We start from the raw sequence: 20,801 nt of genomic DNA, 5'->3' as shown, positions 1-20,801 counted from the left end.
GATGTTTGTCTAGAAGCTGGAAAAGGCAAGGAAATGATTCTTCCCCTAGAACCCTCAGAAAGGAACACATCCCTACAACACCTTGATTTTAGCCCAGTGAAAGCTGCATCTGACTGCTGACCTTCAGAACTGTAAGACACTAAATTTGGTTCTAGGCATCTTCACCATAAGCCTCTTTGCCATAGACATTTTTGCCACAGCATTTTCACTGCAAACATTTTTGCCAAATAACTAACTTGCCGTAAGGCAATTTAGCTGTAAAAAAGTAAAATAATGAAAAATAAAAGAGAGACATTACGCAAGACATAATGAAACATGAAAAGTGATAACAAAACTTAGAAGACTTTATTGCAAAATACAAAATATTTGAATCCACTGAAAATGTGTGTAGATGCATGGCAACACTGCGCAAACAACAGATTTTATTTTGTGGGCTTTACAAAGCACTTGTCTTCAAAGTCTTTCGTTCATCGTGTTATACATTGTTTTGTTTTGGTTTTTTTTTTTGCTTATTGACTTGTTTCATGCTTTCTCTTTTTCACTAAGATTTCCTCTTTCATTAAGCGAGGTGTCAGTTTCTGAACACTGGGACGCATGTTTGTAACTGAGCTTTGTACTGCGTTGTGAAAGCCTCTCCACTATTGCGTGGTCTTGGCATATTGTCACATGTCTCTTGATAAACGTTTAGTTCTATGGGAAACGTTGGTTCAATGCTGCGCCTTTAAGGCCGTTGGTCTCTTTCTCTTCCAAGGTAGTGTGTTTCAAAATCAGAAACCAAATCATCGTCATCTGTCAGCTCGATAAAGTGATCAGTAACTTCACTAACTGGAAGAAACGCTGACACATTTCAACCACTTGAAACCAAACCATGAAACCAAACCGTCAACCAGTTATTTTATCTTTTATGGCAAAATCGCCTGATGGCCAATTAGTTAGGCGGCGAACATGTTTGAGGTGCCAAGTTGGTAGTCATTCGTTACAGCAACAACAGGAAACTAATACAGTCCCTGGAGGTGGACACCAGGCCTTCAATGACACCCCAGCTCCTACAAGATAAAAGCTCACAGTCCTAAGTAGGGTGTACAAAGCCCCACTCTACTTGCTTCTCCATGGTCTTTGGGGCAGTGGTTCACTAACTGTTAATGGTAAGAAGAGATAACCGAGGGAGGTGCCAAGTGTGTCCTCTGCACCTCACAACCACAGCTCCTTCTGTTCCACCCTCCTGCCCCAACCAGCCACCTCCGATCCACCCTGGATCCAGGTGTTTGAGATTTTATACGTTTTTAAGAATAGTCTCTCCTGGGTCTTAACAGCATAGTTTGATAAACACACATCACACACAGATAATAAAATAAAGTACTGCTAACATCAAAATTAATCATTTAATCTTGACAATCGAACACCCTTCAGGATCTTCCCATGGATGGGTCATTATGATGAACATCAATGATCTCACCTCCCTGCAGATGAGGAGAAGTCAAAAAGACATTCCCTGAATCCTCACCCATAACCAGGAAGCTGCTCTCGTCTGTAAATACTGGACATCAGCTTATTTACCTAGACCATTTGTCTCTTCCTATAAAGGATGGTTTGGTTTCCCAGGGAGTAAAGTGGGGCTCTTATCTACTTCAAAATATGGGTGAGAAAATTCGGAGAGATAATGTATAGAAAGCACTTAACAGCTTGTCTGAGTTAAAAGAGAAGCCCAATAAATGGTGGCCATTACTATCATTTATAGAGTTTGCCCCCAAACATTCCAGTTACATAGTAGTTTCCACTGTTGAGATTATGGACAAACAGGAGTTACTTAATACACATTTATCTGCAATGGTTTTTATGTGGTTGGGGATTTATGGTCATTCTCAGTGGTCTCTAAGCTCCGAGAAGCTTTGGATGTTCAAGTCAGCAAGTTAGGGTGAGAAAATTTTGTGGCCTAAGGACATTCCAATCTGCTAGACAATAAGCAGCAGCTATGACAATTACAAATAGAAGTCTTAATTCTTCAACATTCGGGTAATTGAATTACTAAAGAGTGGTTGACTTACTGCACTTTAATGCTTTGATTAGCTTCTATCTAAAGCAGCACCTACTACAGATTGGGTCAGGTCCGATATTTTACATATGTTATCCTTCTAACAACTTGAAGGGGTAGATATTGCAAGTCTCCCTTTAAAAATTTTGTTTCCAGTACTTGTATTTTCTCCCCCCTCTGACCATAAAAGCAATTGCGTGACTACTGAAGGACACCTGTAAATTATGGAGAAGTCTGGAAATTTTACTACTTACTACCCGTTTACTATATAATCGTTAATCTTTTCACTTTGTGTTTTGACCAACAGTTTCTCTTAAAAATATCCCGGTTAGTTTTTAATTGTTTATTATGCAAAATTTCAAATAGTCACAAAAAACAGATTAGTATAATGTGGTGCTGCTTTGCAAAGGATCTGTGGTGAAGGACCAGTTTATTTCCAATGCATCACACAGAACCAAACTTTTGCAGAATACAATCAAAGATAATCACTAGAAAGATGGACCTGCCCATGCGTGTTGTAGCAATATCAAATCGCAAAGTTTCGAAATACTTCTCTCAACCTCTGGACTATTGGCAGACAAGTCACAAACAGTTCACAGACTAATCAGGAGCAGCACTAGTATAAAGGACCACCTTGGGCAATTACCAACATTTTACCAATGCCCAAATCTCATCTGAAGGAAGCAGGGAAGGGGCAGACACAGGTCGTTCAAGGCTTGAAGCTGGGGAGGAGCAGAGTCAAGATTCAAACCCGGGCTTCCCTGGTGGCGCAGTGGTTGAGAGTCTGCCTGCCAATGCAGGGGACACGGGTTCGAGCCCTGGTCTGGGAGGATCCCACATGCCGCGGAGCAACTGGGCCCGTGAGCCACAATTACTGAGCCTGCGCGTCTGGAGCCTGTCCTCCGCAACAAGAGAGGCCGCGATAGTGAGAGGACCGCGCACCGCGATGAAGAGTGGCCCCCGCTCTCCGCAACTGGAGAAAGCCCTCGCACAGAAACGAAGACCCAACACAGCCATAAATTAATTAATTAATTAATTAAAAAAAAAAAAGATTCAAACCCATCTGTCCGACTCCCAGGGGAAACAGCCATTTAACCAGGAGCACATATCCCCATATGCAAGGCTCCCCTCAGCCAGGATCTACAGCATTTAAGGGCTTTAGCAAGAGATGCTGATTAAAGAAACAAACGCAAACAACACCTTGAGAATTCAAGTGGGAGGAAACTTCTAAATTCTTGAGACTTCTTAAGTGTTACCCAATCTATGATACCGGCTTTTCCATGGGAAAGAACCCAGCAAAACACAAACAAGTGGACATGCACAGAACGTTCTCACACATCCACCTTTGTCATTGTTCTCTCTTTCTTTCTCTCTCTCTTTTTGTAGTTTTTCTCTTTTGCTCATAAGTATGGTCAGTTAGTGTCAGAGGTAAGCAGGTGGCCGATCTCAGGTAAAGGGCCGTCCAGATGGGAACGGAGCTGGGATTAACAGTCTGGTTCAGCTGACCGACCCCCTTACCTGCAAGGTAACATTTCTGGGTCCTGCCCTGAACGCTGCCCCGCCCCGCCCCGCCCCCTTCCCCCCCATCTATCCGTTCCCCATCCCGGGGGACTAACCATCGGGATTTCACACCCGATATCAAACACACTCGGCCACAGTAAGACTGAGTTACAGTCACAACCTCCAAGACGGAGGTCCCTGCCGGTGGCTGGCCTCCACGGCACGCAGCTGCCAGGAAGGCAGGCCTGGGACCTGCTTCTGGCTCAGGCCACTGGGGAGGACGCGCCAGACGGGGCTACGTTCAGGCGGCCCAGGAGAAGACTCTGTGGCCCGCAGAGGCGGCCTTTCCTCGAGCCCTGGATTCGGTTTTCCCTTTGTTCATTTTGAGACGTTCGGAGTCGGGCCGCGCTGGTGTTTGGGCGGCGGCGCGGGGGTGGGAGAGAAGGAGCTAGAGTGTGTCCGGATTCATGCAGGAGCAGCTTAAGCCCCTCCTTCCTGCCAGCGATGTCCAGGGCGCTGGGAGGGGCGAACGGCGTCCGGCGGCTCCTCCGCTGCGCCTGCTCCAAGCCCCGAGGCTGCCCGGAATTCTCCCCTACCACCCCACACCCACTTCGGGCTCCCCGCGGACCCGCCCGATCGGGGCAGCCCTGTAGCCCCTCAACCGATCCAGGTTCCCTGCGGACCCCACCCGCTAGGGACACCCCCGTTTACCCCCAACCTATCGGGGTTCCCGTGGGCACCCCACCTACTCCGGGCTCCCCGCTGACACCCACCCGTGCGACAACGGTTCCGGCCGGCCTCGGGGCGGGGGGCCCAGGCCCCGCTTACCTGCCGGGGGCGCCGCTGCGTCGCAGCCACTGAACAGTAACAGCAGCAGCAGCAGTAACAGAGGCGGCGGCCGCATGGCCCGGGGCTCTGGGCGCCGCGGGCTCGGCGGCGCTCTGGGCGCGGCCCGGCCCCGGCGTTGGGTCGCCAAGCCGCTCACGTCGCCGCCTAGGTGGCCATGGCGAGCGCAGGGCGCTGGGGCCTGCCTCTTCCAGAGCGGCGGCGGCGCCGGCGGCGCGTCCCGGGCGGCAGGAGAGCCCTGCTCGGCCGCCGCGCCCAGCCCGGCCCCTCCCGGCGCCCGCGCTCCGCCCCGCGAGGCCGCCGCGCTCCTGCGCCCCGCCCGCCGCGGGGATTTTCCCGGCGCCCCCCATGCGCGCCGGCGCTCCCGGGAACCATGGCCCGGGGCCTCCCGGCCGCACCCCCCGACCCCGTCTCCCCGCGGCCGAAGCGCCCAGCGCGCCCAGATCCCGGCCTCTGCGGCCGCCCGAGCCGGGGTCTCACCGAGGCCGGACTCCCGGAGCGAGGCCTGGGCCTGGCACAGAGGACGGGGTGGTGGGGGGGGGGAGGGCGGGGAGGGGGAACCCTGCCAGAGCCACCTTCGGGGGCCTTGCGACCCTTCTGGAAACACCCCCTCGAAACCCAAGGCCCTGGGTGGGCCTCGCGCGGAGCCCTCCATCCTCACCCCACCCCCTCTTCTCCCACTGCTCCCTGATTCCAGGGGTTGCTTAGTTGGAGCATTCCTCCCTCGAGCTGAAACTTTTGCTTGCTTATTAGTCTCTAAAGTACCTACTCAGCTTTGAACCCTTTTTTGAAAATAGGTTTTAAGGGTATAGTGGATTGAAAGAGCCTGCGAGAAGGAAGGAGTGGGGCTTCGGCGGTTAATGGGCGCCCAGTAGCGCGGAGGGGGAGAGAAATGTCCCACATTTCAAAACGGCCTGTGGGTTTGGCCCAGGTTCAGGCTGTAAAGGAGTGTATGAGGAAGTAAGTGCGGGCGCTGGGGCTGCGGGGGTGTGTGTGGGAGGCCTGCGCTCAGGCTGAATCTGCGCTGTTTCCAGTTTGATGCCACCGAGGATTTGAGTCTGCTGTTCTCCCAGGATGAGCCATGAAGCAAGTTTAGCAGGGAAGGAAGGGGGGCAAAAAAGGGAGGGAGTTGTGGGGATGGGACGGGGCGCGGAGACCAAGAGTGAAGGAAGAGGGTCGTCGGTCCCGCTGGGGGGCCCTGCTGGGCTAGTTGGCCACGTAATGTCTGGCAACATCCAGCTTTACTTTTGGACTTTTTGCATTTTATTTCCTTACTGTAGAACTCTTTTGAGGTCTACAGCCACTGTTGCAAACACATGTGATGAAATATCTAGCAGTATTTGAATGGTACTTTGAGTGAGTTTTTCAAGACAAAGGCATGTTCATATGTTGTGAAAAAAGCAGAGTCCTTGCAAAAATGACGTATTGAGAAAAACTGGAGGAAATATGCCGAAACACCGATGTGAAATAGGGTGTGGGATTATGAATGGTAACAGTTTTGTTTGTTTGTTTGTTTAATGCTTTTCTCTTTTTCCCCCAATGGGCATATTTTACTTTTATAATCAGGAAATAAAAAAAAAAAAGTCAAGTTAAAGAAAAAGACACAAGTTCATGTGTCTCAGCCCAGGCCAGGGAGGGCTTGTGATCTCCCTTGATGTAGAATTCTCAGGGGCAGCGGCAATGAAGCCTGTGGTCCTTGAGGGGTACCTGAAAACCCGCAGGGTATTTCTCCTCAGCTGGAGAATCTCCTTCCAGAGCTCTTCTCTTCTAAAACATAAGGCGTTTACATTTTCCTTACAGTTCCTGGCAGAGCACTAAAAGGAGCCTACCCAGTTTGCCACTTGGGTGGGCATCCTTTTGTCACCTCAGGCACGCAGTATCCCCAAAGCAAGTAACTGTCCCCTGATTCCAGGGCAGCTCTCCATAGAAAGGCCACTTCTCTCCGTGGTTGGCCTTTCCTTTTCCTCTTCCTCCTGGCTGAGACACTGTGAAGTCGTGGATAGATGACTGATTTGTACAGAATCCTCCATCTGAAGAGAACAGGAAGACAGTCTCACTGGCATTTCTGGTGAAGGATGTTTAGCACCCACTGCCCTTTGTCTGGTTCCATCTATCCCCCTCAGAGCCCCATGCAGTAGCTCCGTTTATTGCACATAACTTTTTTTTTTTTTTTTTTGCACATTATTGCACATAATCTTTGTAAGTGGGTTCCCTTCTCTAGCTGCTCCCCTTTGGAGGCAGATTTACTGAGAAACCACTGAAAGCTTACACCTCAGTAAAAGTGTGAAAGGGACCCTCCTTTCCACAACCTCTTCCACGGCCATGGAAGGGGCTCCCCGCACTGTGTTCACATGGTCATATGCTTTTGTGAAATCTGCCAAGTAAAAGATTTTAACCACAGTCATTCAGACCTCTGTCTCTTTCCTCTTAGACTTCTCCTTTAACACACTTCTCCTGTAGGGCTGTGTTGGGGTGACTCTGGTGTTTTTGAGAAATGTCTTGACATGATATAGCAACAGCAGACTGTGAAGTTAAAAGACACTTTTCTAAATTGTCAATAAGAAGAAACATTTTGATAAATCATTCTAGAGGAAAGTCTGAATTAACTTTCTATTCTTTCTCTAGAGCATATTTTATGTATTTTTAAATTTATTAATATTATTTTATTTTATTTTATTTTCTTGGCTGTGCTGAGCGGCTTGCAAGACCTTAGTTCCCGGACCAAGGATCAAACCTATGCCCCCTGCAACGGAAGTACAGAGTCCTAACCACTGGGCTGCCAGGGAATTCCCTAGAGCAGATTTGAAAAGGTTGGATGTAGACGCAAAGATTACACAATCAAATATGTAGGTAAAGAGTATTAGAGAGGTTTGTCAGGCAGTGAGCTAACACAAATATTTTATTTTTCTGAATTTTGCAATGTTAGTGGTATTTGGCAGCTTTTAAAAATTTGTAACTTGTGATTTATTTTCTCATTCTAAATGAATACTTTTGTATCTAATTTTATGCTCTTAATTGTGTACTCTTTTACAAATTTATATAAACATAAACTTAAGCCTTACAAAACCTGAATCACCCCATTCCTTTCCGTTAATTTGCTGCCTTCTGACTAGTTGATCTTCATGCAAATAATCTAGAGGTGCTCCCCTCCCCTCCCTCAGGAGGGTGGATGAGGGGTGGAGAAAGAAGCCAACATTGGTTGATGGCCAGGGGTAACTCTGCATGTGTTACACCACTCAGCCCTCACACTTAGGACCCTCATGACTGCTGCTTCACAGATGAGGAGACCGACCCAGGCTCAGAGCATTTAGTAACTCGCCCTGCAGTGGATTTGTAGGGCATCAGTTTAGCTAAGCCATAACTGCATTTCCTAGAATTCCCTTCTTGCATAGTTCTGAGTTAGCATGGGCCAAGGGGTTGTTTTTTTTTTTTTTTTTTTTTACAGGATTTGGAAGGTAGAAGTGAAGGTGCAGGGGCTTCCCTGGTGGCATAGTGGTTAAGAATCCACCTGCCAATGCAGGGGACACGGGTTCGAGCCCTGATCTGGGAAGATCCCACATGCCGCGGAGCAGCTAAGCCCGTGTGCCACAACTACAGAGCCCACGTGCCACAACTACTGAAGCCCGTGTGCCTAGAGCCCGTGCTCCGCAACAAGAGAAGCCACCGCAATGAGAAGCCCGCGCACCACAACGAAGAGTAGCACCTGCTCACCGCAACTAGAGAAAGCCCGTGCGCAACAGACCCAACGCAGCCAAAAATAAATAAGATAAATTAAAAAAAAAAAAAAAAAGAAGTCAAGGTGCAGCCACATTCCTCTACTCTCGGGAGACTGGGGCAGGGAGTGGGGCATTGCTGCAATTCACAACACTGTGGCTTATCTGCTCGCAGCCTGGAGGGCGGGGACGCAGCCAGGCCCGGGACTCCTCCAGCACCTGCCCAGATCCTCTGCTACAGCTTCCCTGTCTCCTGGACCAGGTGCATGTTTAGCTCCCCGGCAAAGGGCCACCAGCTTTTCCTGCAGGACAGCCTGCTGGAGGCTTGGAGATGGTGAGAGACTCATGGTTCCGGCTTGTCCCTGCGTCCTCCTCGGCTCGTCCACCTTCTCTTCCCCACCTCCTGCCCTGAGAACTTCAGGCTCCAGCACCAGCCACAGAAAGAAAGGGTCTCACATAGACTGTGCAGCCGACTCCCATGATTTCTTAGGGTCAAATCTCTATCTCACACACACACACACACACAAACACACACACACACACACACACACACACACACAGATTCCATAGTGGTTCTGCTTCTCTGATCAAAATCTGACTGATCATACCCCAAACTGCACAGCTGATACACGGTGTGGTGAGCTCCTAGCCAGCCCTGTCTAGCGCCAAAGCCCCTTGCAACTCACGCCAAATTTCTTATCTTGACATTTCAGTTTCCCCCTAAAATCAGGCCTGGCTTTGCCCGCCCCATCATACTTTCTGAGGCTCTCCAACAGGACCCTGCTGTTCTATCTGTGAGTCTTTAAGGATTTTTTAATTTGAAGTATAGTTGATTTACAATATTGTCTTAGTTTCAGGTGTACAGCAAAGTGATTCAGATATATATATGTAGTGTGTGTATATATATTCTTTTTTTCATTCTTTTCCATTATAGGTTATTACAAGACATCGAATATAGTTCTCGGTGCTATATAGTAAATCCTTTCTGTTTATCTATTGTCTGTATGGTAGTGCATATCTGTTAATCCCACACTCCTAATTTATCCCCCCACCATCCGTGAGTCTTTGAAGATGTACTTCACGAAAGCCATGAATGTGCTACTTCTTTTCCGATGCAGTTCACCCCACCCACGTAGCCCTCTTCCTTCCTTCACCTCTCACCACTCCCCCACTCCCCAAACCCACAATCTCAATTCTGAAGCTCCATTTCTTGTCTGAACTTCCACTTCCTGAGACCTGTGTCGCTGTCCCAGATTACCGTCTTCTGCTGTTCAACACCATCTCATGTCACCGTTGATCTCTGCTGAGATGGGCGCCCCCAAAGTGTAGGTAGGTGAGTGCCCCCCATCGATTCAAACAGCAGCAAGAGCTCTGAACCCAAATTAGGCCCTGAGCATTGCTAAGTGAGGCCTTGATGGGGTGTTCTAAGAAATCCGAGCAGCAAGGTCAGAGGGACTGGCATATAAGTCAAAGGACACATTCGCCGCAGGTCTCTAGTGACAGGGTCCTGTCTCCTCACCGTGTCCATCACAGGCCATAGTGCCCTCCTTTCAATTCCGTGCAAGTGTTGCATTTGTGCTTCCCCAGTGGGGTACTGGAAAACCCCATTCAAAAAATCATACTATTTTCTCCTCTAGTCCTCCCTGTGAAGGACCCTTGCAAGAGTAACTATTTCAAAACATGACATTCTGCATTTCATTCCTCTGTAAACAGGGGATGGATAATATCCAGAAGTATGGCAGGCAGAAGAGAGAGAGTAGGCAGAGAGAAGGAAAGTTACAGGTACTTACTTACTTACTTACTTATTTATTTATTTATTTATTTATTTATTTACTTACAGGTACGTACGTATTTATTTATTTATTTATTTATTTATTTATTTATTTATTTATTTATTTATGGCTGTGTTGGGTCTTCGTTTCTGTGCGAGGGCTTTCTCTAGTTGCGGCAAGCGGGGGCCACTCTTCATCGCGGTGCGCGGGCCTCTCACTATCGCGGCCTCTCTTGTTGCGGAGCACAGGCTCCAGACGCGCAGGCTCAGTAATTGTGGCTCACGGGCCTAGTTGCTCCGCGGCATGTGGGATCTTCCCAGACCAGGGCCCGAACCTGTGTTCCCTGCATTGGCAGGCAGACTCTCAACCACTGCGCCACCAGGGAAGCCCAGGTCCTTTTAACCCCTATAAAAAGAGAAGCTATGCCTACATGTTAGGTAAATACCAAAGCTTTAATATTCCTGCCCCTGGCGAGTCCCCTGGGAAAGCCCCTACAGTTCCAGGGAAGGGGCCCAGGGCTTCAGGAAGCTGCCAGTGGGAACTGCGAGGGGCAGGCGGGAGGTGGCTTCACGGGTTCTCAGGGCAGGATTTGTGTAATTAATTCAGAGAAACTCAAAAGGATTCCTGTTTTCTGTAGAGATTAAGATCATATCATTATCCTTCTGGGTTTAAATTTACCATCTGGGTCCTGTAGACTTCCAGGAAAAACCTGGCAGGCTGTACATGAGTAAGAGCGGTTCATTAACAGACGGGCTCAGACTAGGCAGTAGCTCAGTGCAGCTGGGAGGTGGCAGGCAGAGCTTCTGATGAGTCACCACAAGCACCATTAGCAAAGCGGGAGTCAAGCCTACACCCTCCTGTAAGAGGCCCTGCCCTAGGTCATCCCTCCACCTCATTATAAGCCTATGAGGTCAGGGCAGTGACTGTCTTGCTCAGCACCTTTTGAGCACCCTTGGTATACTGGGGAATTCTCAGCCTTATGAGTTCTCCCCCTTCCAGAAAACTCCATGTCCCAGCCTTCCTCACAGCCCTGTTACTTAGCCTGAGCCAAGCCTCCTTCACTAGACACTGTCTCTGAGCCAAAAATTATGAAAAATTTCACCTCCAAGAACCACCAGGAGTTCTCTCTCAGACTCCGGTTCTTCAGTAATTTCTCATGAGGAAAATTAGCCCCATATAATCAAAAGAATTTTATGTTATATATCCTAAAAGTTAAAAACATGTATTATTCCACCTAGCTGGCTTATAACTGAGTCACCAAAAGGTTTTGTTCTTTACTTGATTCTTAATTATTTTAGAATTCATTATTTCACACTCATAAATGCTTATTGTCCTTGTAATACATCTTTTGAAAAAAAAAACTAAAAAAAAGGAAAAAGGAAAAGAAGCCTTTTAAAACACAACTTGCTAAAAGGACTCTCTTGCCCAAATTTTAATAATCACAGCCTCCTTAAAATTGCTTGCCAAAGGCAAATACAGATTTTGAAAGACTTCCACAAATAATAAAAGACTTCAGAGTGAGTAAACAATTTATTCCAACTGATATTTATAAACTAGTGAGTTTTGTATTTTGCCTGGTTTATGACTAAAGTTTTAGAATGAAAACTAAAAAAAACAAAACAAAACCAACACATATTATTCTCTTTTTCTTTGCAAACATTTATAGAATACCCTTTCAGATATATTCTTTTCCTTGTTTACTGAGATTTCCCTTGTTTTAAAACATATACTTGAATTTTTTTTTCAAACATGTATTCTAATTTGATTACTGTTACTCTTTGTGTTTGGAAAATGTGTACTGGAACCTCTTGTCAGATGTATACTGTATATTTGTTTGTCTGGGAGAAACAAGGATCATCCTTCCCTGTGTGTGTTTTTGGAGGGGTGTTATGGACTGAATGTCCTCCCCAAATTCATATGTCAAAGCCCTAGCCCACGCCCCCTCCCTCCCCCCACCCCCTGTGATGGAATTTGGAGGCGGGGCCTTTGGAAAGTAATTAGGGTTAGATGAGGTCATGAGGACGTGGCCCCCCTGATGGGATTAGTGACTTTTCTGCAAGCCAGTGTCAACCTAAATAAACCTAGGAGTCAATAATCAAGCAAAAAGTGTATATTTGGGATCAAAGACTGGCAATTCAGAGCATACAGTTTCCAAGAGCAACCCAGGGTCCTGCTAGAGACTGAAAGTCAAGGGCTTTTAAAGGCAAAGAAGGAAGATTGCATTACAAAGAAGTTTAATTAGAGGTGGAGGCAGAAGCTAGTCTTGGCTAAACAAGTAAGAGTTCTCCACTGTGACAAGTTTCAGGTGTTCTTGCAGAGTCATTAGCATATTTATATTGTTTTCCCAATTCAAAAGTTTATGGTTCCACCTGGTGAGGACGTGTGTAAAGGCCAACCTCCTTAATGGCCTCCTGCCTCCATTAAAAAAACCCCTTGACATAAATAACTCCATGTTATTTCACATTTCACACCTGGAAGAGAGCTCTAACCAGAACCTGACCATGCTGGCACTCTGGTCACAGACTTCCAGCCCCAGAACTGTGAGAAAATGATTTCAGTTGTTTACCACCCAGTCTATGGTATTTTGTTATGGCAGCCCGAGCTAAGACAAGGGGTCTTGATCTCTGGCTATGACAATGTGTATAAGAGAGCTCATAAAACAGTTGTTAGGAACTGAACTGAATAAGTTGCCTGGCCTCTGTCTGACAGATGATCCTCTCACTTTATGGAGATGTTTTACGGAACAGCAAGAGTCACATTTTGAAAAGCCTGTGCTTGTACTGTCAGAACATAATCTCCCCGCATGAACTAAGTCCCGGATAATGCATTTCCTGTTTTACAGTCACTCAGAAGTTGCTAGTCAGCGTTGCTGGTGGCAGAACCGTATTGCCACATGGCAGGGGTACAATTCCAGACACAAGTAAAGAAATTTGATGTTTTAACCCACCTGAAAAGCCTTACTGGGAGCAAATTAATGACTTCTCTGGGGCCTTGTGAATTGTTGAGACAGCTCTGGGGGCCTTCATTCCTTCCATCAAAGATTCCCAGTGATGCTCAGACCCAGGCTGGGAACCCTCAGCTCTCAGACGGTTCAACCAAGGGCTCCTCCTGTCCGTGTGCCCTGTGGAGGCCTGCCTGGGACCCCCTCTTCTTGGGAGCTTCATGAGTTTCCCATTGCTGCTGTAACAAATTATCACAAACTTTATGGCTTAAAATAAAAATATATTATTTTGGGCTTCCCTGGTGGTGCAGTTGTTAAGAATCTGCCTGCCAATGAAGGGGACATGGGTTCGAGCCCTGGTCCGGGAAGATCCCACATGCCACAGAGCAACTAAGCCTGTGCACCACAACTACTGAGCCTGCACTCTAGAGCCCGTGAGCCACAGCTACTGAAGCCCGCACGCCTAGAATGCATGCTCTGCAACAAGAGAAGCCACTGCAATGAGAAGCCCGTGCACTGCAAGGAAGGGTAGCCCCCGCTTGCCGCAACTAGAGAAAACCCGGAGATAGCCTCATCCACCAGAGGGCAGAGAGCAGAAGCAACAAGAACTATAATCCTGCAGCCTGTGGAACAAAAACCACATTCACAGAAAGGTAGACAAGATGAAAAGGGAGAGGGCTATGTACCAGATGAAGGAACAAAATAAAACCCCAGAAAAACAACTAAATGAAGTGGAGATAGGCAACCTTCCAGAAAAAGAATTCAGAATAATGATAGTGAAGATGATCCAGGACCTCGGAAAAGAATGGAGGCAAAGATCGAGAAGATGCAAGAAATGTTTAACAAAGATCTAGAAGAATTAAAGAACTAACAAACAGAGATGAATGATACAAAAACTGAAATGAAAAATACACTAGAGGGAATCAATAGCAGAATAACTGAGGCAGAAGAACGGATAAGTGACCTGGAAGACAGAATGGTGGAATTCACTGCTGCAGAAGAGAATAAAGAAAAAAGAATGAAAAGAAATGAAGACAGCCTAAGAGACCCCTGGGACAACATTAAACGCAACAACATTTGCATTATAGGGGTCCCAGAAGGAGAAGAGAGAGAGAAAGGACCCGAGAAAATATTTGAAGAGATTATAGTCGAAAACTTCCCTAACATGGGAAAGGAAATAGCCACCCAAGTCCAGGAAGTGCAGAGAGTCCCGTACAGGATAAACCCAAGGAGAAACAGGCCGAGACACATAGTAATCAAATTGGCAAAAATTAAAGACAAAGAAAAATTATTGAGAGCAGCAAGGGAAAAATGACAAATAACATACAAGGGAACTCCCATAAGGTTAACAGCTGATTTCTCAGCAGAAACTCTACAAGCCAGAAGGGAGTGGCATGATATACTTAAAGTGATGAAAGGGAAGAATCTACAACCAAGATTACTCTACCCAGCAAGCATCTCATTCAGATTTGTTGCAGAAATCAAAAGCTTTACAGACAAGCAAAAGCTAAGAGAATTCAGCACCACCAAACCAGCTCTACAACAAATGCTAAAGGAAATTCTCTAAGTGGGAAACACAAGAGAAGAAAAGGACCTACAAAAACAAACCCAAAACAATTAAGAAAATGGTAATAGAAACATACATATCGATAATTACCTTAAACATGAATGGATTAAATGCTCCAACCAAAAGACACAGGCTCGCTGAATGGATACAAAAACAAGACCCATATATATGCTGTCTACAAGAGACCCACTTCAGACCTAGGGACACATACAGACTGAAAGTGAGGGGATAGAAAAAGATATTCCATGCAAATGGAAATCAAAAGAAAGCTGGAGTAGCAATACCAGATAAAATAGACTTTAAAATAAAGAATGTTACAAGAGACAAGGAAGGACACTACATAATGACCAAGGGATCAATCCAAGAAGAAGATATAACAATTATAACTATATATTCACCCAACATAGGAGCACCTCAATACATAAGGCAACTGCTAACAGCTATAAAAGAGGAAATTGACAGTAACACAATAATAGTGGGGGACTTTAACACCTCACTTACACCAATGGACAGATCTTCCAAACAGAAAATTAATAAGGAAACACAAGCTTTAAATGACACAATAGACCAGATAGATTTAACTGATATTTATAGGACATTCCATCCAAAAACAGCAGATTACACTTTCTTCTCAAGTGCGCACGGAACATTCTACAGGATAGATCACATCTTGGGTCACAAATCAAGCCTTGGTAAATTTAAGAAAACTGAAATCGTATCAAGTATCTTTTCTGACCACAACACTATGAGACTAGATATCAATTACAGGAAAAAATCTGTAAAAAAACCAAACACATGGAGGCTAAACAGAATAAAATACCTAGGAATAAACCTACCTAGGAAGACAAAAGACCTGTATGCAGAAAACTATAAGACACTGATGAAAGAAATTAAAGATGGTACCAACAGATGGAGAGATATACCATGTTCTTGGATTGGAAGAATCAATATTGTGAAAATGACTATACTACCCAAAGCAATCTACAGATTCAATGCAATCCCTATCAAATTACCAATGGCATTTTGTACAGAACTAGAACAAAAAGTCTTAAAATTTGTATGGAGACACAAAAGACCCTGAATAGCCAAGCAGTCTTGAGGGAAAAAAATGAGCTGGAGGAATCAGACTCCCTGACTTCAGATTATACTACAAAGCTACAGTAATCAAGACAATATGGTACTGGCACAAAAACAGAAATATAGATCAATGGAACAGGAGAGAGAGCCCAGAGATAAACCCACGCACCTATGGTCAGCTAATCTATGACAAAGGAGGCAAGGATATACAATGGAGAAGACAGTCTCTTCAACAAGTGGTGCTGGGAAAACTGGACAGCTACATGTAAAAGAATGAAATTAGAACACTCCCTAACACCATACACAAAAATAAACTCCAAATGGATTAGAGACCTACATGTAAGACAGGACACTATAAAACTCTTAGAGGAAAACATATGAAGAACACTCTTTGACATAAATCACAGCAAGATCTTTTTTGATCCACCTCCTAGAGTAATGGAAATAAAAACAAAAATAAACAAATGGGACCTAATGAAACTTCAAAGCTTTTGCACAGCAAAGGAAACCATAAACAAGACAAAAAGACAACCCTCAGAATGGGAGAAAATATTTGCAAACGAATCAATGGACAAAGGATTTATCTCCAAAATATATAAACAGCTCATGCAGCTCAATATTAAAAAAACAACAATCCAATCCAAAAATGGGCAGAAGACCTAAATAGCATTTCTCCAAAGAAGACATACAGATGGCCAAGAAGCACATGAAAAGCTGCTCAACATCACTAATTATTAGAGAAATGCAAATCAAAACTACAATGAGGTATCACCTCACACCAGTTAGAATGGGCATCATCAGAAAATCTACAAACAACAAATGCTGGAGAGGGTGTGGAGAAAAGGGAACCCTCTTGCACTGTTGGTGGGAATGTAAATTGATACAGTCACTATGGAGAACAGTATGGAGGTTCCTTAAAAAACTAAAAATAGAATTACCATATGATCCAGCAATCCCACTACTGGGCATATACCCAGAGAAAACCATAATTCAAAAAGACACATGCACCCCAATGTTCATTGCAGCACTATTTACAATAGCCAGGTCATGGAAGCAACCTAAATGCCCATCGACAGATGAATGGATAAAGAAGATGTGGTACATATATACAATGGAATATTACTCAGCCATAAAAAGGAATGAAATTGGGTCATTTGTAGAGATGTGGATGGATCTAGAGACTGTCGTACAGAGTGAAGTAAGTCAGTCAGAAAGAGAAAAACAAATATCGTATATTAATGCATATATGTGGAACCTAGAAAAATGATACAGATGAACTGGTTTGCAGGGCAGAAATTGAGACACAGATGTAGAGAACAGATGTATGGACACCAAGGGGGGAAAGCAGCGGGGGTGGGGGAGTGGGTGGTGGTGTGATGAATTGGGAGATTGGGATTGTCATGTATACACTAATATGTATAAAATGGATAACTAATAAGAACCTGCTGTGTAAAAAAAATAAATAAAATGAAATTCAAAAATTCAAAAAAACAAAACAAAACAAAAAAACCCGCATGCAGCAATGAAGAAAAAAAAATTTTATATTTATTATCTTACAGTCTAGAGGCCAGAAGTCCAAAATAGGTTGATAGGGCTGCCTTACTTCTGGAGGCTCTAGGGAAGGATCTAGTGTCCTTGCCTTTTCCTGCTTCTAGAGGCTGCCTGAATTCCTAGACTTGTGGACCCTTCCTCTATCTTTAAAGCCGACAATGTAGTGCCTTCAACATTTCTTTCTCCAATCTCTGCTTCTGTCATCACATCTCTTTTTCTTTTTTTAAAATTTGAGGGAGTTCCCTGGTGGTCTAGTGGTTAGGATTCCGGGCTTTCACTGCTGGGGCCCAATTCAGTCCCTGGTCAGGGAACTGAGAGATCCCACAAGCCTAGCCGTGTGGCCAAAAATTTAAAAAAAATTTTTTTCATTAAAAAAATATATTTGAGATATAATTGATACATAACATTATATTAGTTTCAGGTGTACAACATAATATTCAATATTTGTATATATTGCAAAATGATCTCTACAGTAAGTCTAGTTAACATCCGTCACCACAGAGTTACAGAATTTTTTCCTTGTGATGAGAAGTTTTAAGATCTGCTCTCTTAGCAACTTTTAAGTCTGCAATACAGTATTATTAACTATAGTCACCATGCTGTACATTATATAATCAGGACTTAATTATTTTATAACTGGATGTTTGTACCTTCTGACCACCTTCACACATTTCACCCCACCCCCTGCCTCTGAAAACCACCAATCTGTTCTCTGTATTTATGAGTTCAGTTTTTTCTTTCTTTCTTCCTTTTTTCCTTTTCTTTCTTTTTAGATTCCATATATAAGTGAGATCATATGGTAATTGTCTTTCTCTGTTTGACTTATTTCACTTAACATTGTACCCTCAAGGCCCATCCATGTTGTCACACATGGCAGGATTTCCTTCATTTTTTATGGCTGAATAATATTCCGTCGTATATATACTGTGTTTTCTTTATCCATTCATCCATCAATGGACACATCTTCTTTTCTGACACTCCTGCCCCCTCATTCCCTTATAAGGACCCTTATGATTACATTGGGCCCACATATATAATCGAGGACAATCTCCCCATCTCAATATCTTTAATCTAATCACACCTGCAAAGTCCATTTTGTCAAGTAAGGTAACATATTCACAGGTTTTGGGGATTAGGATGTGGACACCTTCAGGGGCCGTTATTGAGCACACCAGAGGGGCTGCGCGGAATGACACCAGACAGGTGGGTAGCTGCTCTTAGCACCTCTGCTTTGGGCTCTTGCACCAATTCAGCCTTGCATGCTGCCTCACCCAGCACACCCACACCTCTAAATCCTGGCATCCCCAGGCTGGCCACTACACCAACACTCCCTCTCTCTCAAAATCTGAAAGCTGTGGACCTTGCAGGGCTCTGCCTCCTAAGACTGGCATTCACCCTTTTCTTGTTAAACTCAGTGCACCGTTAACTTGGTGGGTGTAAAAGCCTACCTTAAAAAAAGAAGGGATAGAAGAATTAGCTTCGTTTTCTAGAGCTTGGGGTTACAGCGGGTGAGGGTGGAAAGGATTGGCTGCATTTCTCTAGTAATCTGTATACACCTATTTGTGAAATAGGCTATGACTTTCTGTTTGCAAAAGGGCATTCTTTGGGCCATGATGTGGGTAGTGCTGGCCAGTCATTAGGCAAGTCATTAGGGGACAGTAAGTCCCTTACGTATGGACCTTCAAGTTGCAAACTTTCAAAGATGTGAATGTGCGTTCGCATGTCCAATCACGTAAGTTAGTTCATGTGTCTGGTGTACATTGTCGCGTGCGTGCATCCTCTACAAGTGGTTGTGCTTTTGTGTACTTTACAGTACTGTGTGTAGAGTACAGTAGTACAGTATCTTTATTTCAAGCCCAGGATGTCTGGAAGCAAGCGTAAATGCAGTGGGTATACAGCCAACTGTGTTATTTGGGTACCTAGGCTAACTTTGTTGGACTTACGAACAAATTGGACTTACAAATGTGCTCTCGGAATGGAACTCGTTCGTATGTAGGGGACTTACTGTACTGGTAGGGAAGAGAAAGCGTTACTGGGAACAGCAGTCTTCTTCATTTAATTCCTTCCTCAACACTAACAATTCTTTCTGGGTACACATTCCCCTTGAAAAGGCTCGTGCCAGAGTTGAGACTTCCAGGAAAAGCTGGTGTTTGATGTAATAATGCCAGTCACCTGGATCAGCACATTGGCTTAGCTTGGGCAGGACCTATGAAACATTAGCTGATTTCTAGAACTCAGTAAGAAAAAAAAGTTCCATACCTCATTCTGTAGAGTTTTAAGGCAGCCTAGAATAATAAATACACTATATGGCGGTGTATACCATACGCATGTTTTTGTTGTTGTTGAAGTGTAGTTGACTTACAATATTGTGTTAGTTTCAGGTGTACAGCAAAGTGATTCGGTTATACACATATAAATGTATCTATCTATCTATACATATATATTCTATTCTTTTCCATTATAGTTTATTACAAGATATTGAATATAGTTCCCTGCGCTATACAGTAAATCCTTTTTGCTTACCTATTTTATATATGGTAGTGTGCATCTGTTAATCCCATGCTCTCAAAGTATCCCTCCCCCATATGCAAGTATTTTTTTTCTTTATAAATTTATTTATTTATTTATTTTTGGCTATGTTGGGTCTTTGTTTGCTGCGTGCGGGCTTTCCCTAGTTGCAGCGAGTGGGGGCTGCTCTTCATTGTGGTGCGCGCGCTTCTCATTGCGGTGGCTTCTCTTGTTGCGGAACACGGGCTCTAGGCGCTCAGGCTTCAGTAGTTGTGGCACGCAGGCTCAGTAGTTGTGGCGCACAGGCTTAGTTGCTCCGCGGCATGTGGGATCTTCCTGGACCAGGGCTCGAACCCGTGTCCCCTGTATTGGCAGGCAGATTCTTAACCACTGCGCCACCAGGAAAGTCCAAGAGGTACAATAAAATCTTTTATGTTTAAAAAGTGGTTTTGAGTAACTATCACTGGATTCATTTTATATACGGTGTATATTTTGAATAATTTTAGATTTACAGAAAAGATACAAAGATAGTACAGAGTATTCTGTATGCCACTTATCCTGTTTTCAGTTTCTCCTAAGGTTAATATCTTACATTTGTCAAAACCCAGAAACCAAACTGACACCTTAATATTAACTAAACCCCAGACTTTATTTGGATTTCACCAGTTTCCACATTAATGTTCTTTTTCTGTTCCTGGAGTCAAATCCAGGGTACCACCTTACATTACACTGGATTCTTTTTGAAGTGGCAGATACAGGATTACAAAAAGGGTAGAGTTAATTATATGGTTTCCTGCTGGTACGGTTGAAATCTGGGCACTTTTCTTTTTGAGTTTTGTTGTTCTTTTTGAAAATAAACCGGATAATAAAGACAAACACCTGGATTTGTCTCTTACAAGCAAGCATTTGCTAAGGGGGAAAACTTTAAATTTCTTTATAATCTCAACATGCCTTATTTAAAAATTGTGCACAATGAAGAAACTTTGGAGGTGATGGATATTCGTTATTTTGATTGTGGTGATGGTTTCACATATGTAAAAACTCATCCAAAGGTGAGTGTGCATATTTCAAATGTGCACAGCAGAAAGCATACCAATTATACCTCAATCAAGCTGCAAAAAAAAAAAAGAAACAAAAAAATTGCATGTCATGTTTAAGATCTTAAAATAGGGTTGCAAAATGCTTAGTCAATGATTATCGAGGCATCAGATCAATCTATATATTCCAGGAATCAAATTCTACCTTTTAGAAAACCTCAGTGAGAGAGAATTTTAACTCTAAAGATATTCCATCC

General features: G+C 44.3%; 1 protein-coding gene across 1 annotated transcript in view; it reads right to left on the bottom strand.

The window, feature by feature from the left end:
* The window catches only part of IFNGR2 (interferon gamma receptor 2), a 33,960-nt gene extending 29,317 nt beyond the window's left edge, over window positions 1-4,643 (bottom strand). The window contains exon 1 of the mRNA XM_059921467.1: window positions 4,361-4,643. Coding sequence (XP_059777450.1) covers window positions 4,361-4,436 — 76 coding nt within the window. The 5' untranslated portion in view covers window positions 4,437-4,643. The remainder of the gene's footprint in view (window positions 1-4,360) is intronic.
* Window positions 4,644-20,801: the final 16,158 nt, after the last annotated feature.

This window comes from Balaenoptera ricei, chromosome 4 (genome assembly GCF_028023285.1).
Source record: "Balaenoptera ricei isolate mBalRic1 chromosome 4, mBalRic1.hap2, whole genome shotgun sequence".
NCBI lineage: Eukaryota > Metazoa > Chordata > Mammalia > Artiodactyla > Balaenopteridae > Balaenoptera > Balaenoptera ricei.
Note: the sequence above shows the minus strand (reverse complement) of the source record. Positions and strands in the feature narration are given on the sequence as shown.